General features: G+C 38.2%; 1 protein-coding gene across 2 annotated transcripts in view; it reads left to right on the forward strand.

The window, feature by feature from the left end:
* Window positions 1-14497, forward strand: part of LARP7 (La ribonucleoprotein 7, transcriptional regulator) — a 28950-nt gene extending 14453 nt beyond the window's left edge. For both annotated transcript variants that reach the window (XM_059826857.1, XM_009809362.2), the window contains 5 exons: window positions 2426-2583; window positions 3541-3659; window positions 6468-6627; window positions 8991-9082; window positions 14060-14497. In XM_059826857.1, coding sequence (XP_059682840.1) covers window positions 2426-2583; window positions 3541-3659; window positions 6468-6627; window positions 8991-9082; window positions 14060-14140 — 610 coding nt within the window. In that variant the 3' untranslated portion in view covers window positions 14141-14497. The remainder of the gene's footprint in view (window positions 1-2425; window positions 2584-3540; window positions 3660-6467; window positions 6628-8990; window positions 9083-14059) is intronic.
* The last annotated feature ends 1089 nt before the right edge of the window (window positions 14498-15586 follow it).

The following is a 15586-nucleotide window of genomic DNA, read 5'->3' on the forward strand; positions in this document are numbered from 1 at the left end:
CCTTTCTCCAAACCTCGGGCATTTGGAAGAACATTGCTCTTTTATAGTGTTTTCCTGGAGTATGCAGTTGTATCAATTTGTCAGTTACAGGAAACTTTTTCAAAGTCACAAGTTTTGCATACTTTATTGAATTTTTATTGCTTACAGGCTCATGTACAATGATTCCAACCTTTGGAATATTTTAATTCAGACTGTTTAAATCTTTGTATCTTTTGTCTGACAGTCCATCACCATTGCTAAAGTGCAATTCCAATTTTTATATAACAGAGTTGCATATTAGCAACAGTATTAGCCTGTAGCTGAAAAGGTTCAAATAACAAAGTTTTCAAGTCTGACTTCAGTTCTGCCTAAAGTAGTTCCTCCTGTAACAATAACTGCAAATCACCAATTTACAGCTGGTTCCTCAGTAGTTAATACATGGATCAAGTCATGCCATTCCAGAAGTTTTACAAAAATATCCATGCTCTTAGGAGTCACCGCAACTAAAACATGGAAGCACTTACTTTTTAGGCATCCAGCAAGTACCTCCATGTTAAAGTAGAGGGGGTCCTTGCCACCTTGTGCTATATACCGTCATGCAAAATTGTGCTTTATGTTTAATACGGAGGCCACATGTGCAGTGCAAATACATCTTTTGTTTTGGTATCTGTTTCTATATATTTCCTAGGAAAAGGGATGTGTTTTCAGTTGAGGAAAAAGGATTCACCATCACTAAAACATGGAAGCACTTACTATTCAGGAACAAAGCAAGTACATCCACATTTAAGTTGTGGGGGTCCTTAAGTGGAGAGACCAAATAGTAACCCCCCCCAAAAAAAAAGCATGGTATATACTTAGTTCTGATAATCCAATAATAATGAAAGCATACACTTATATTGCTGTAAGTAGGCTTCTTTGAGCTGTAGCTAATTTCTAGAACATTAGGATCCACCGCCACTGAAACATGGAAGCACTTACTTTTTTAGGCAGCAGGTACCTCCATGTTAAAGCGAAGGGAGTCCTTTAAAATTCAAAAATCGTTTCAGATTTTTTGAATATACAGGCCACTGAAAAATTGTCTTGTTCAGTGACGCTTAATGGTTTTAGTTCCTGTTGGAGAAGCATGCCTTCCATCTGCTTACAGCCAAAAAAATCTTCATTTTTCTTTTCCCGGATCTAAAAAATCTTGCGGCTGAAGTGTAGACAAAAAAGAAAAATCCTGGATGGTGTTTCAGTATTGCGATCAGGATTCACCTCTACTAAAACATGGAAGCACTTACTTTTTTTAAATCACAGAAAGCACCTCCATGTTAAAGTAAAAGGGGTCCACAAAAAAAACGGTAGTTCTCAACGATGCTTGTCCTCTTCCACTGAGATTCTTAGACTACTGCATGAAATACAGAGAAAGAGTTTTAAATTTTAGTTAACAAACGGGGCTGGGGGGGGAGTTTTAAAAGAGGGTAGGATTGCAAATACTTGCCTGACTCATTCCCCGTGGTCTTCTCTTCCTTCGAGTCAAGTTAACAAGCACCTCCTTGAGCTTGTATTTATACCATACCTTGCTATGGAATGGTGTTGCCTTTTTATCTCCCAAGAATCATTACGTGGGTCTTTTGTTATTTTAATGTCTTTGCTCTGTTGAGAATGTATGATCCTGGGTGAGTCTGGATGCTTTTTTGAAGTATACAGTTGTCAATGTTAACAGCTAAAACCATTACCACAAGATATCCTCCTCTTTAAAAATCCTCTATCAGCTTGTTTGATAGCACAGATTAGGGTAACAATGAGTCGTTCTCACAGTGGCACTATAGGCATTGTGTTTCTGTGGAGCAAAGCTCTAGCTGTTTGCAGAAACATCTCCATGTTAAATGTATGTAAATATATAAATTGCTTCCATGTGGTGGTATTTTTTAACCAAAATGCATTTGAATAGTAAGGAATGTTCTTATCTCAGTAGGTTTTTGGTGAGTTTAACCAGTTGTTGATTTTCCTGGAAAATAAATGACTGATTCTTAATATAGTAACGCAGGAGCCGGTTCACTGAACTAATTCAGTAAATTCAGAGTTCCCTGTCTCTGAATTAACTCTGAGTTTAGTGCCTATGCTGTGTGTAGTTCCAGTAGAAAACACAGTTTACCAAGCTGTTGTAGATGTTTTCTGAATATGTAAAACAAATTTGGGAGTCACTGTATTTGAGTGATAGGTTGATCTTGTTAGAACTTACCTGGAATATTAAAAGCTAAAGCAAAATAATAAAAATGCAGATATTGACGAGGCTTAATTTAACCTAAGTGCAGGGAGATATCTAATGGTAAGAATGGTCTGTGCGGCTCACCAAGTTCAACCTAAGCTATTTGTAAACTGTTTTGTCTTAAGTTATCATTGCGTTTCTGAACATTATTTTCTCGTCTAGAACTGACACCCTATGCCTGTGTTGTGCTTATAGGACCGAATGGATGGATTTGAAGCAAGAATATTTGGCCCTTCAAAAAGCCAGTATGGCCTCCTTGAAGAAGACGATGTCTCAAATCAAACCTGAGCCTGTGGGAGAGATGGAAACGGAATCCTGTGCGCAGAAAAAGCCTCAATCTGAAAATGACAAATGTAATCCTGTTTGTGATGGGTTTTGTCTTGTTTTCTTCCTGATTCTAGTACACAAACATAAGTGATTTAAGACACTGGTCCTCCAGAAACACTGCAAAATGGTTTTATTTTCTATAACGTTGCTGCTTTCTCTGAATGTCAAATTTTTTAAAGGCAAACCCCCCCTCATTTAGACAGATTTGGGACTAAGTAATTTTATAAGTAAAGACTAAACTAATAGTTTCAGCATACTCCAGTAGCACTTCTTAAGCCTAAGGATCTTTTTGGGTAATTGTAATTATAAAAGCCTCAGAGAGGTAAGTCAAGAATCAGCTTTTTTGATGTAACTTGGACCTGATTTGCTTAGGCTTAACTATACCTGCAGTGATTTACAGAACAATTTCTCTCAGTAAGGCATTCAAAAAATGGCTTGCAATTGGGTTTTATCAGCTTTATGGTTGTTAAAAGTAGCTTTGTAATTATGTCCTCTTAAATTTCTACATTTTCTGTAGATAGAATTTCTCTTTTTTGCTCTGGTTCCTCTGTACTTGTCTTCACTAACTTCAATACTGACATTTCAATGCCTGTCTGTTTATTTTTCATCACTCTAGAATGGAGGGTTCAACTATTAACTGTAATGATTAGAATATAAATCATTCTTACAAGGAGACCCTGTAGGCTTTAAAAACTTTGCTAAGACTCTTTTCTTGGAGCTATTTTCTTTTTCTTTTTTCTTTTTTTGCTCACATTGACTTTACCTTGTGAACAGTGTTGATCCTAGATTTAAAAAAAAAAACACTTAACCTGCAGTAGCAATACTTGATGCCCCTTGTCCCTTGTTTCATTTCTTATGTACATCATGTTGCTTATGTGCTTTTGTTACCGAAAATAAGATGTTCTGTAACACTTTCATAGCATCTTTAGTTTGTCAAACTTTATCTTTTTCTTTTTTTTCCTCCCTCTTTTCAAATTGACCAGCCACCAGTGAAGCTTGTGCGCCTCCTGCCAAGGCTAACACAATGGGGCCCCAGTTCGTGAGTGGAGTAATTGTGAAGATCATTAGCACCGAGCCCCTGCCGGGCAGGAAGCAGATCAAGGTAATGCCTTTGTAACCTCAGGGTAGCTGTTAGCCTTTCCTCTTACAGTGCCCCCCAAATGTTTGAATATGGAATACCATTTGAACAAGTCTTACCATTTTTTTTTTATTTGTTTGGCCAGTAGCTGTGTACAGACTCTTCTCTAGTACCTGTTAATGGCAGATTTTACAGCGGCAAAATAGGGTAAAGAGGATGTTTCAAAGCAAAAATTAGCTTTGAGTGCTTCAAGCAATGTCAAGTTTATAAGGAAAATAATGACAAAAATAAATGATGCTCTAGAGGATGAGTAGTTCTTTCCAGTCTAAAAAGAGAAGTTGAAGACAAAGTGGGTGCAGTGCTTTGTGGTTGTCATGGTGCCAGTCATTCTGGCACAATTCGGATCAAGAAATCTGTAGTAGTGTATTGGGGTTTTTACCGTTAACAGGAATTTGGGGGCAAGAAAGTGTTCTCTGTATGAGAAAACAATTGCCTTTTTTCAGTAAGAAATTCAGTTACAGAAACTCCAGCTCAATGAGAGTGACAGCAGTAGATCTTGTCCAGTAATTCGTTCACCATTTCTTTCTTCTGTTTTTTCCCTACAGCAAATTCTCTTTTTTCTCAATTTTAAAAAAGTGTTTAGGTTAACTTAAATTTTGTTTCATGTCATGATTTGAAAGTTACACATGCTTAATAGAATATTTTCTTTTAAGGAAAAGTGCAGTTTTAAGCTTCATTCTTTTTAAATGGAAATATTAAAAGTTTTCCAAGGGAAGTGACAGGCTTTTTCCAGATACTGAATTTTCCATGAATGCGACACAGGACATTTTCTTTCACAAATTGCACGTTTGGATGAATAACAAATGGGAGGAATTTTAACAACTTTAACTCACGTTGGAGTAAATATTCAGACCACTTAGGACAAAGAGAGAATGGTTCAACACGTGAGTTCTGAGATGACTTATCAAACTACCTGTATTTATAACTGAGTAGTCCATTTGAAGTCACTGGCTGCTTGCGAGTGTGTGAAGTTTAGCGTGTGCATAAATTCAAGAAAGATGAGAGATGCCTCTCTCACTGCAAACAAACTGATGATAGGGTATCAACTTAATCAGTCTTATCAGCCTGGGTGTATTTGTAGGCAGTTGTCTGAGTGCTGGAGACGCTGGGAGAATGTAGTCGTTGTCACTGTAACTTTGGAGGGCCCCTTTGCCTGCAGGATTACACCTTACTGTGTTAAGTTTGTGTCACAACTTAACATATTGTGGTCAGGAGGTAAGCTTACTGTTCCTGCTATAGCTGAAAGCAAACTTAGTTTGGTGTTTCCAGTTACTCTCTTTTGGTTTAGTTTTACAGAAGTGTTTCAGGGAAAACTAATGCTTTATGAAAGTAAAGAGGGACAAAATAAGATTGGGGTGGCCTTTGCCGTTATTAATCATGTCTTTGGTTCCCATAATAAGTAGATAGGCAAAATATTTCACAAAATGTTAGCAAACAAATAAGGCAAGGTTTTTTGGGGAGACATATAATTGCAGAATACAACTGTAGTTGGAAGAAACAATAATCCTTAGGGTGCACCAGCTCTTTTTCGGGTCAGCAGTGGAAGCTGCAAAATGTGCTCTAGACTTACTGAATTTTTCTGGCCATAGTAGTTGCTTTTATGAAAGGGGTAACTCTTTGAAACCTCACTTTGCCTGTGTTCCCGGACTGTCATGGCTACAGCAAATGCTGCCACAAAGCAATGCATGTAGGGTTTTTTTTTCTTCATAAACTTCCAGAATTCGTCTGTGTTTCTGATTGTGTGGCAGGCTTAATTACCGCCACACGCTGGAAAAGTCTTTGCACTGTAGTTCTGATATTATTTTGATGTTTTAATTTTTTACTTCACTACTACCATATTTTGCTATAAAGGTGCTTCTCAGAGATAATAACTCTAACTCCAGTAAACTGTTTGGGTCATGGTAGTTTTCCATGTAAGCATGACTTCGGGATAGCAGAATTAAGAGTGGAAAGTAGCTTTGGTTGGCTCTCAAATGGTCTCGACAGTATCGGCACTTACGTTTTGTGTTAAGGTTGTCCTTGGTAGTGGAGGGTTAAAAGCAGTGTGTAATTCTTGAATGGAAGCATCTTGCTTGAGCTGCCTGCTGTGAGCAAAATTGACTAGGAATGTGTGGTCTTAGTTAATTTCCCTAACAGCAGGTCTTACAAGTGAAGTACTTGATCTGAAAGAGCATGTGTGACTCTGCTTCCTTCAGCTGTTAGTGAAAATTTTCAGGCAGAGGTCACTTCATAAAGATAGGAAGGGTTGGTTTACTACTACTCATTTCTTAAATAATCTGCCATGAATGAGCTTGCTTTTATATATTTCGGGTGCAGAATGAAATTAGATATTTTTTGTTGGACCGACATATATCAATGTTATAGTACGGAAATAATTTTTTTTAAAAAAAAAAGTCCATACAGATAAAGTATTGAAATAAATGGATAATTACTGATGCTCCATTAGTAAAATTATGCAAAAAAACCAAAAAACAAAACATCTTCAGAAATTACTGCTTTAAATTGTTCATGGAGGGCAGGGTGAGAGAGAAATAGATGTTGTAGGCTCATAAATCAGAATTCAGTTATAACCTTCTTAAGAAAACTTAATAATTCAAAGCTATTTGACAAGAGATTAATTGATTAAATGAGTAAGTCCAGTTATTGCCTTCTACTTCATGACCTTTTTAAAAATGTCAGTGACCTACAAATTGAATGGTCAAAAAGCCACTCTTTTTATATTCTTTTTTTAAGCCTGGTTTATGGTCTGTGTTCTCTCACATGCTTTGATAGGATGCTTTGGCATTGCTGGCTGATGTTGCTTATGTTGACATGCTGGAGGGAGACACGGAATGTCATGTCCGTTTTAAAACTCCTGAGGATGCACAGATTGTCATGAAATCATACAAAGAAATACAGATCAAAAACAACTGGAGATATGAAGTTCTTACTGGTAAGACTACTTTTTTTAATGGTAGTATAGGAGGAGACTTAAGTACTGTGAAAAGGATTGTGTCGCATGGTAGCTTTATGGATATGTTTAGATATCTTGGTAGCTGGGGAAAAGACTGCATTTTTTTTATGCGAGTCTTCTCATTTTGCTATTATAGTGAAATTGGTAAAACAGGGGTTTTATGCCACTGTTCAGAGCAAAATAATGATTTTTACTTTCCTTTATCAACTTAATTCTGTTCTTTTGAGATGGATTTATTTAGTTACTTTCAGTGGCAATGGGCTATAGAACTTAATTCACGTTTCAGCTTTATGAATATAACATTCTGATGATGCAAAATAATTTTAAAAGAAGATTTTCTTGAAAATACTGAGCTTGTGTGTGAAATAACAGGACAAGGATCTAACAGCCTGGATAGGCTTACAGTGGTTTTAGCATGTGCCTGCTAATTAATCTTTCTTTTTTCAGGAAGTTGAATAACTTATGCCAGAGTAATGCCTTTTTTTAATTGTATTTACACTAAAATTTTTACTGGCTTACTTTGGAACTTCATCCTAATGTGTGGTGGTTTTTTTCTGAAATTACTCTGTTGTTCTATCTTCGTATCTTGTATTAGATTGGACTAGTCTTCCAAGCGTAGAGTAACCTCTTTATGGAAGTGGGGGGTAGAAGAAGGGGGAAGCCTCTCAAGCTTTGTTACTGTATTCATAAAACTTCTGAATTTTAGACATGCACTAAAAATCAAAAATGCACTAAAAACAGGTAAAACAATCCAGATGAGATTCTCTCATCTGTCTGTTTAAATATTTCACTACGCTGCTGCACAGATATTCACGTAGAGCCCAGTTCCATGCATGCAGGGATGTAAACCCCTGTAAATGGCAATTAAGGATTGCAGAAGGAAGAGCTAAAATGGAAGCATGAACCTTCATGATAATATCAAAGTTAATTAAAGTTTGAGACTCACTGAATGCTGCTAATGTCATTTGGAGAGAGATTTGTCTCCAGAGTGTTCTGTGTTCCAGAGATCCAGAAGCAGCTTGAAATACAGCATTTTACAGCTGTGTGCTCTGTGTGTATTTTATCTGGTTTTGTATCCTTATACAAAAGAGTGTAGTAGTAGATTAGGAGTAAGTACTACATTGTAGGAGCGTTCCATTCATAGTCTTAAGATTTTTTTTTTTTTCAAACTGGTTCATTGAAATGAGAATGGAAAGGCTTCTGAAGAACGCAGAAGTGATTCACAGTAAGGATTTTAGCTTTGCTTGGTGGCATAAGGTGAATACAGAGAATAAGAATAAGGAAAGAATCTTTAACTCTCCCTACTGCAGGGACTAAAGCTTTCCCAGTAATATTTTACTCTTTAGAACTTGACTTTGATTAAATGTCTTCAGCTTTTCATCTGACAAGGTATTAAATGTCTGTAGTGATGTTGAGACGTTATTGTGATTGAATCTATAAATAATGCTGTAAAAATGTATGCAAAATTGGTTCTCAGAATTATTAATTCCATCACTTTTGCGGGAATCTTTTTCCAAGATGACTTGGAAACTTCCCTGTAACTGAAAACTTCCCATGAGACCATACAGCGTTACATCCCCAAATTCCCATCATGATAGTTACAGCACAAACCAGAGGAAACAGTGGCAAACTGCTTCTTACTGCAAAACAGCCACTGAAAGAAGCTGCCAAATTATTTCCTCTCATATTCCCCCCCATGTTAAAGTATTCCTAACTGCTCACAAAGTCCCTAGAGTTTGCTTCTAACAGTGGTTTTGATGAAACAAAATAATCTGTCATTCTTACAGTATTTTCTTTTCTGCTTGATAGTTGTTTAAAATTAGTCAGAGCTTGAGTACATTGGTAAATCGAAGGGTCTCTGAGTGCTACGGTGAAACTTTAGCTAAAATTGAGCTCCTTCTGCTAATTACATGTAGAGAGTGGTGTTTGCATATTTCCTCAGTTCTTCTTGTGAAGTTTGTAAAACTCCTTGCTCAGGAAAACTTACTTAGATACCTTGGCAATCCAGTCCTGAAGTTAATAAAATGCACAGGACCTTGATTCAGGTCCTGTCCGGGTCATACAGAACAGAGACTTGGGTGTCAGCTTTAAGCTTCTTTGGACAGAGTTTTTTCTTTGTTCACCTCTGGGTGTGTTGGTCAGATGTTGCAATGCTGTATGACTTCTCTGACTATGAAGTTTAAAGATGGATGGGGAAATACTTGTTAGGTTTCCCTAACAGGTACTTTCGCATTTGTTTACCCCAGTTAGAAAGGATTCCTTCTCATCACAGCTGAAAACACTGCATTCGTTTGTACTGAATACTTTTATTCATGTACCATTATGTTAATTTGTTTTTCAAGGTGATCATGAACAACGTTACTGGCAGAAGATTTTAGTGGACAGACAAGCTAAACTTAACCAGCCTAGAGAAAAGAAGCGGGGTACTGAGAAGGTAATTTGCAAGTCTTTTTTTTTTTTTCCTGTACAGCCATGGTTGAAAATATGACTCTGTTTCTGTGTAGGTCTACATTTTTAGATACTTCAACGTTTGGCTCTCTATTTAATCCAGTTAAATAACTTTCTACTGACGTTGCAGCAGTTTTACAGACATGAAATAGAGAACGTGTGGCTGTCCTGGTCCAATTGCCAAATGCAAAGCTTGTCTTTATGGAGACAATTGGAGAAAGTTAAGTCTCTGACTAAAGGCATGAAGTTAATTTTTAAGCTGGATTTCCTTTAAAACCCTGTCTGGATGAGATCATTAAAAAGTTAAGTAGTCTTGATTTGCTCTAGTGTGATAGAATCTAGTGCTTTAGTCTCAGTTCTCCAGTATGATAAAGAAAATTGTTTTCTTCAGAGTGAATCTCTTTTTTTCTCATGATTTACAGTTTTTTCAGAGTACAGTTCTGTGCTATGGTGAACACTGGTGTGTTCCTAGCGTAGTCAGTCTATGCACCAGTGTGGCTATGTCCTGGTCCAGAGCAATCTGAATGCTGCCATGAGTATCGATAGCTGACCAGCTTCCAGACCAAAACTGCCTCACAACTAGTGAAATTTTCTTCCAGCCTTGACCTTGGTGCGCCTGTCAGGCCACAGTGTTGAGGGAGTGTTGCAATGAACTTGCTGCCTGCAGTCTCCGCTCCTGCCCCAGAAGATCCTTCCAGGCATGAAGGGTTCTTGACTAAGCCAGTCAGATCCTTTACCTGACAGAGAGGAGCCAAAGAGTATTTCACAGGCATTTTATTGCTAGGTTTACTTCACACACATCGCAGATAAGGTTTCTGAGTTGGCTTTAACCTGAATCTTTATGCTGTCGCTTGCAAAACCTCAAAATCATCTGACCTTAATTATTTACTGGTGACTTTGGAGACTTTTTGTGACCTAGACGCTCCGGTGATGCCCACAATACCCCAGGTTTCCTAGTTGTTCCGTATGTAACTGAAAAGAAATACTATATTGACCTGAAGGAACAGCAATTGGACAGGTTAAAACCTTGTCTTGTACAAGGCATATTTTGCATGTATTATCTTGTTTGTCTAAATGCTCTTTCAGAGATCCCGTAGACAAATGAATTTAGTTCTTTTAAACAAGGGTGTGCATAAAGAATTTCCCCAAATGACTGATCTAATTTTCTTAAAAGCATACAAATGGCATCGGCTGTAGCCATTATTCTTTAATAGAAGCAGTAAGGCAACGTGAAAACAGAGCCTTTTACTGAGTGCTGCCAGGTTTTTTTCTGTTTTTTTAAATGTACTTTTACTTTTTGAAACAAAAGGTGCCAGTGTCACCTTTGACTTTAATTTGGACTGTAGGCGCCCTGCTCTCAAGTTTCTGCTCTTCAGCTTTTGAAGATTGGTATTTGTTGACCAAGCTGGTGTAAATTGGCCAGTAATGTACCTCATCTAGGCTTGCGAATGTAAACTGTCTCGGTTCTGCCTAACAATAGCAGCAGCGAGGATGCAAACTCCTGCTCCTCCCCCTTACCCATCACCTTGCAACACTGGGAGGTGTTAACTTCAAAGCTTTGGTGAATACTATTTAAATGCTAACACTGTTAAGCAAAACATCAAGTAAAGAATGCCTCGCTGCAGTCAATAACTCTTAACCCTTTCGTTTCTTTTCGACAGTCTGAATTCCAGAAATGCAGGCTGATAATAAGGAAAAACAATATTTCTTTCTCTGTTCATTAATATTAATTTTCATCTTTTATTTGAAAATTCTTCCGAAGTACTCACAAATTGACTTGTTTTGAAGGTCACAAAGGAAGGAAGAAACTAATATAATGATTCATAATTAAACATGTGCAGCTGAATGTATGCCATTAGTGTATCTTTCTTGTAACGATCTATTCTGTTCAAGGTTTTAAAATCCCTTACAAGATCTCTCTTTGAAGATGAGCCTTTGTCTATTAGCCGTTCTATACTTAAAGACAGCATCTTATACTTTCTTTCAATGAGTGTTTAAATGCAGGCTTAAAAGTTACATTCATATAAGCTATATAGCTGCAGCGATGTCAGTATTTATAATAACAATGAACATAGGTATTGTTGCGTGGACTGCATCACATTTCACATTACAGGCAGCACGCAGTAACAGAGCACAGAGATGCTTTTGAGTGTAACTTCAGGCAGATTGAGATTCCTCTTTTCCATGTGTTCTAAAAAGTATAGGCTTAGTCAGCTTTCCTGCAGCAGGTCCTGTGGCATGTCAGGATAAGGGTTAATGATCACATCAGCAGAGGCTTTCTGGGGTATTGCCTCCTTCCCCCCACTCCCACCACCACCACCCCACCACTCCCCCCAAAAAAAAAACAGTGTTAAGAGATTTTACTTTACTTTTTACAGGCATAGTTCTTCTAATAAGCTGAATGTCAAAAAGATATCCCAAGGTTCCCCAGAACTTGTGACTAATGCCTAGCCACCCTTCGGAGTTAAAAAGGTGTTCAGTGTCAGGCTTTTCCCCAGGACTGGTCACCTCTGTGCTCCCCTCTGCTGCGCCCTCCAAATCCATGTTCTCTTTAGCCTGTTGTTCAACTGCATGATAAAACAACCTTAGTGATTTAGTGATACAGATTAAAAACCTTCTTGCCAGAACTGTTTTTTTAGGGCAGTGCCAGTTTATGCAGACCTAAAGCAATTTATCAGTCGGTAGCCTTAAGCTCCCTAGACGGATTAAAGCCGCCTGCTCACAGAGCAGAGGCATGAGTGAGTGCCTGTGAGCTTTCCACTCGGGTGCTTGTCTTTTGGGAGGAGGCACTGCTGAACCTAGTTTACACCTTGGACACCCGCTTAGGTAGAAGGAAAGGGGGAAGTTGAAGAGGGTGGGAGTGGTGGTAGAAGTGAAAGGCATTTGGGGAGGAAGTGAGAATTGGGTGTTTGTGAAGGGTGGAATAATTTGCAGAGTATATGGGAAAGGAGGATAGTGGGAATGCCTGGGCACAGCCCACGCTATTCTCTTCTGATTATGCCTGGGGCTCAGGGGCTGAGTCTGACCAGGACCAGTTCCCTGTCTGTGTGCCCGTGGGGACAGGTCCCACTCCAGAGCACAAATGAACTCCTTTCCCTGGTTTCCTGAAGCTGATATCTGTGGAAGGGCTGGGTACCTGATTGGAGACATGGATGGTGGTGTGCTTAGAAATAGGTGCTGATACTGGATTGATTAGCTGGAAATGGGAATCCTTGAGGCTTCTTGCAAATTCTGAGGTGCTGGTATAGAAACACTCACGGAGATGAACTGGGCAGTTCACACCTTGGAGCTTTCCTTCCAGTGTTTGTGATTCTCCATCCCATGTGTTGAACGAATGAGCCACTGTGCTCCTCGCTTCTTTTTAGAATGTTGCTCTTTTAATCCATTTTTCAGATACCAGAGAGTAAAAGTAATTCTTAGTTACATCTTTAGATCAATTTTATTTCTGGAGAATGGTTGAGAAAGTCATCTACCAGAACTTGTGGTCTGATGCTGTTGAGAACACGTTAAGGATTGCAATTAAGTTAAATGCTGGGGGGTGCAGGGGGACGTACCAGCAAAACTGTGGTAGTGTAATTATACTGCAGCACAGCAAACAATGCGGCCGTGTAACATCAGTGTGGAGTGTAACTCCTGGCTGCCGTAATCAGTGCGGCAGCGTATCTTGCGCTTCCACGCTGTGTACAAGGTGCAGTGCCTGTAGGACATAACCGTATGACTGTGGTCACAGCTAAAAAGTAAATAATTTGATTTATATTTGAAGCTTCTCCAATCTAGCAAGCTCTTTACTGGACTGCCTGGTGAGCAAGTGCCCCGTGACCTCAGCACCAGCTAATGTGTTTTAGTAGTCTCCATCAGATAAGTTAATGTGGATTTATGCTCATGCCTTACAGATGTGCCTAGGTCCACAGGAGTTTCCTGCTTTCTCACTTCAGATTAGGTAGCCTGTCTTCTTCCTTATGTTTTGTTTTATTATTATTTTTTATCTTATTCATGTAACAGTTACCTCGTGAGCCCTTGGTTATGGTTAAGGAATCTTAATGGGGCATTGCAGTAACAAAGCTTGTACCTTTGCTTTTGGGTATTAATATGGCTTTGTTGCAGTTCTGTGGTTAAATCTGTGAATGTTCTAGTCTGGATGCTTTAAAAACAAGTATGCTTTTAACGTTGTTCTCAGTGTTTTGTTTTCTGCCTGAAGACACAGTACAAAGAAGTTGAAAATTAGCATGTTAGTTATGTTCCACAAGAGCATTTTTCGTACCTCTGTACTGGGAGCAGCTAACCAGGTACCTTAGTAATTTAGGTAAATCTCCCTAAAATGTAACTGAAAACAAACAAATCCCTGGTCAGACAGGGTTTTGAGTTAGGGATTCCTAGCATCAAAGTTCCTCCAAACTTCACCGTTATTTCTTGAAGTTAATTCTCAGCAGGGTGTGATATATACTGTGCTGTTTTCCCAGCCTGAAGGATGGCCCCCATCTGGATTTCAGTGGTTCAGTTTCTTTCCTAACTGAGTGTAGAAAATGAGACAATATTCCTAAGGCTTTTTTTTTTAATGGTCTGACCTTGTTTTTCTCACATCAGTAACAGCATGAATCCAATAAAAGGGTAGGATTTTTATAACTTACGGTATGAGTCTGTGTTTTGGGATTTTTGAACTTGTAATTTTGTTCTCTTCAGCCATGCTGGGAGGAAGAAGGGATGGAATGAAAGATACTGCACTGTCCAGAGATTGAGCAGATCCTTACTATTTTTGATGGTTCTGGGGCAACACTGAAATAAATTATGTCAGGGCTGCTTTAACTTTTTTTTTGTCAGATATACAGGTTAGCTCAGCTGTTGAGATTAGCTTTTTCTTACAAAGTTTGGTAAATCAGTGAAGAATATATTCAAGACTGTGAGATAAAATCATAACAACATAATTTTCCTCTAATCTTTTCTACAATATTTTTCCCGTTTGCAGTTGATTGCTAAAGCTGAAAGAATGAGACTTGAAAAGACTCAACAAACAAGTAAACATATTCGCTTCACTGAAGATAACTAACCAAGACAGACTGATTGTGATCTTGAAAGTGAACTAGGTATTTAATTAAAAGACAAGGAAAACAAACCCCACAAACACCACTGCTTACAGCAACTAAACCGTTTTTAAGAAGGCATCAAAACCTGGTCCGTTTGATTCATAATTCTGCAGACTGCAAGTATGAAGATTGTTCTGAATCCCACTTTTAAATAGGCTGAATGTTTCCTGCTTCTGAGCCTTTAGGTAAAGCTTTCTGGAAAAAATGTATTAAGAGATCTTGCTTTAGTTCACTTCTGGTTTTGTTTGGGTTTTTTTGTATGTTGAAGTTTTATACACTAGGTTATGAAATAAAATGCTTGAAATTTTCAGTTGTGCATCTCTAATTCTTCAGTCTGCTTTATGACACTATAAATAATAAAACTGGTTAATGCTAAATAAACCTCTCCGGGCCTCTCTTCAGTCCATCAGACCGTTCAAAAATACAGTAGAATGATGATGTAATCTTCCATGTATTTTAAAGTGGCTAGGACTGTCAGAAAATCTGTCACTGAGAAGGCTGGAAGAAAATTCACTTGCATGAAGTGCACACTAACCTGAATTTAGAAATTTTTTTTTTAGAAGAATCTTCGGGGGAAGAAATAAGAAAACCTTTGTTTGTTACATCTGGTAACTCTAGCTCCAGAAGTAATTCTCACTTAAAGATAAGTGTTGAAGTTGTGTAGTTCACAAGTTAAGATGGTGATCTTAATGCGCTTTAAAGTATTTCACTGTAGACTGGCAATATTTAAAAAACAAAAAAACCCTAAACATAAAATGGTTGAACTTACGTATGACTAAGTGTACTGTTAAACTCTTTCCATTAGTGTAAAGATAAATTCACATGTTGATCTATGAGATTGTTTTAGTGAATTTCATTGCAGGGCAAATAAGACACTAACACATTAGTTTATAAAAGTGTGAAACTTCCTTATAAATGGAAGGATGAGCGAGTTACTTGGAAACTAGAAGTACATTCCTAAAATACCATCAGAGTCTCTTGAAGGAAACTGTCACTCTAGGTGTTTTTGCGCCTATAGATTTTGCTCATAAGATAGACTAACGTTTTTAAATTCTATGCTGTCAAATTGCCCGAGCAGTGTAGGTATGATATAATCAATGGAGAAGGGTACAGCAGCGATCAAACTAAAGATAGCAGAAATACGGAGGGAAAAAGTGCAAGATAAGAGACGAACTTTCAGGGTGGAGGGGAAGAGCTTGCTAATGGTTCTTGGAAATTGCATGAGGACAATTCCTCCCGGGGGGGCTGCAGGGGAAAGAGGGGGGAAGGCTAGGAGCTAACCTGCATGCCAGGCGCTCCTGTGTGGACTTCAGCAGTAGTCGGATGTTTAGTCCAATTGCAGGAATTTTTTTATTACTATTATTTAATCTTCCACTCCTCTCTTACACTAGGTGGGTAAGATAATTGAT

The sequence above is a fragment of the Gavia stellata genome, chromosome 19 (genome assembly GCF_030936135.1).
Source record: "Gavia stellata isolate bGavSte3 chromosome 19, bGavSte3.hap2, whole genome shotgun sequence".
Classification (NCBI taxonomy): domain Eukaryota; kingdom Metazoa; phylum Chordata; class Aves; order Gaviiformes; family Gaviidae; genus Gavia; species Gavia stellata.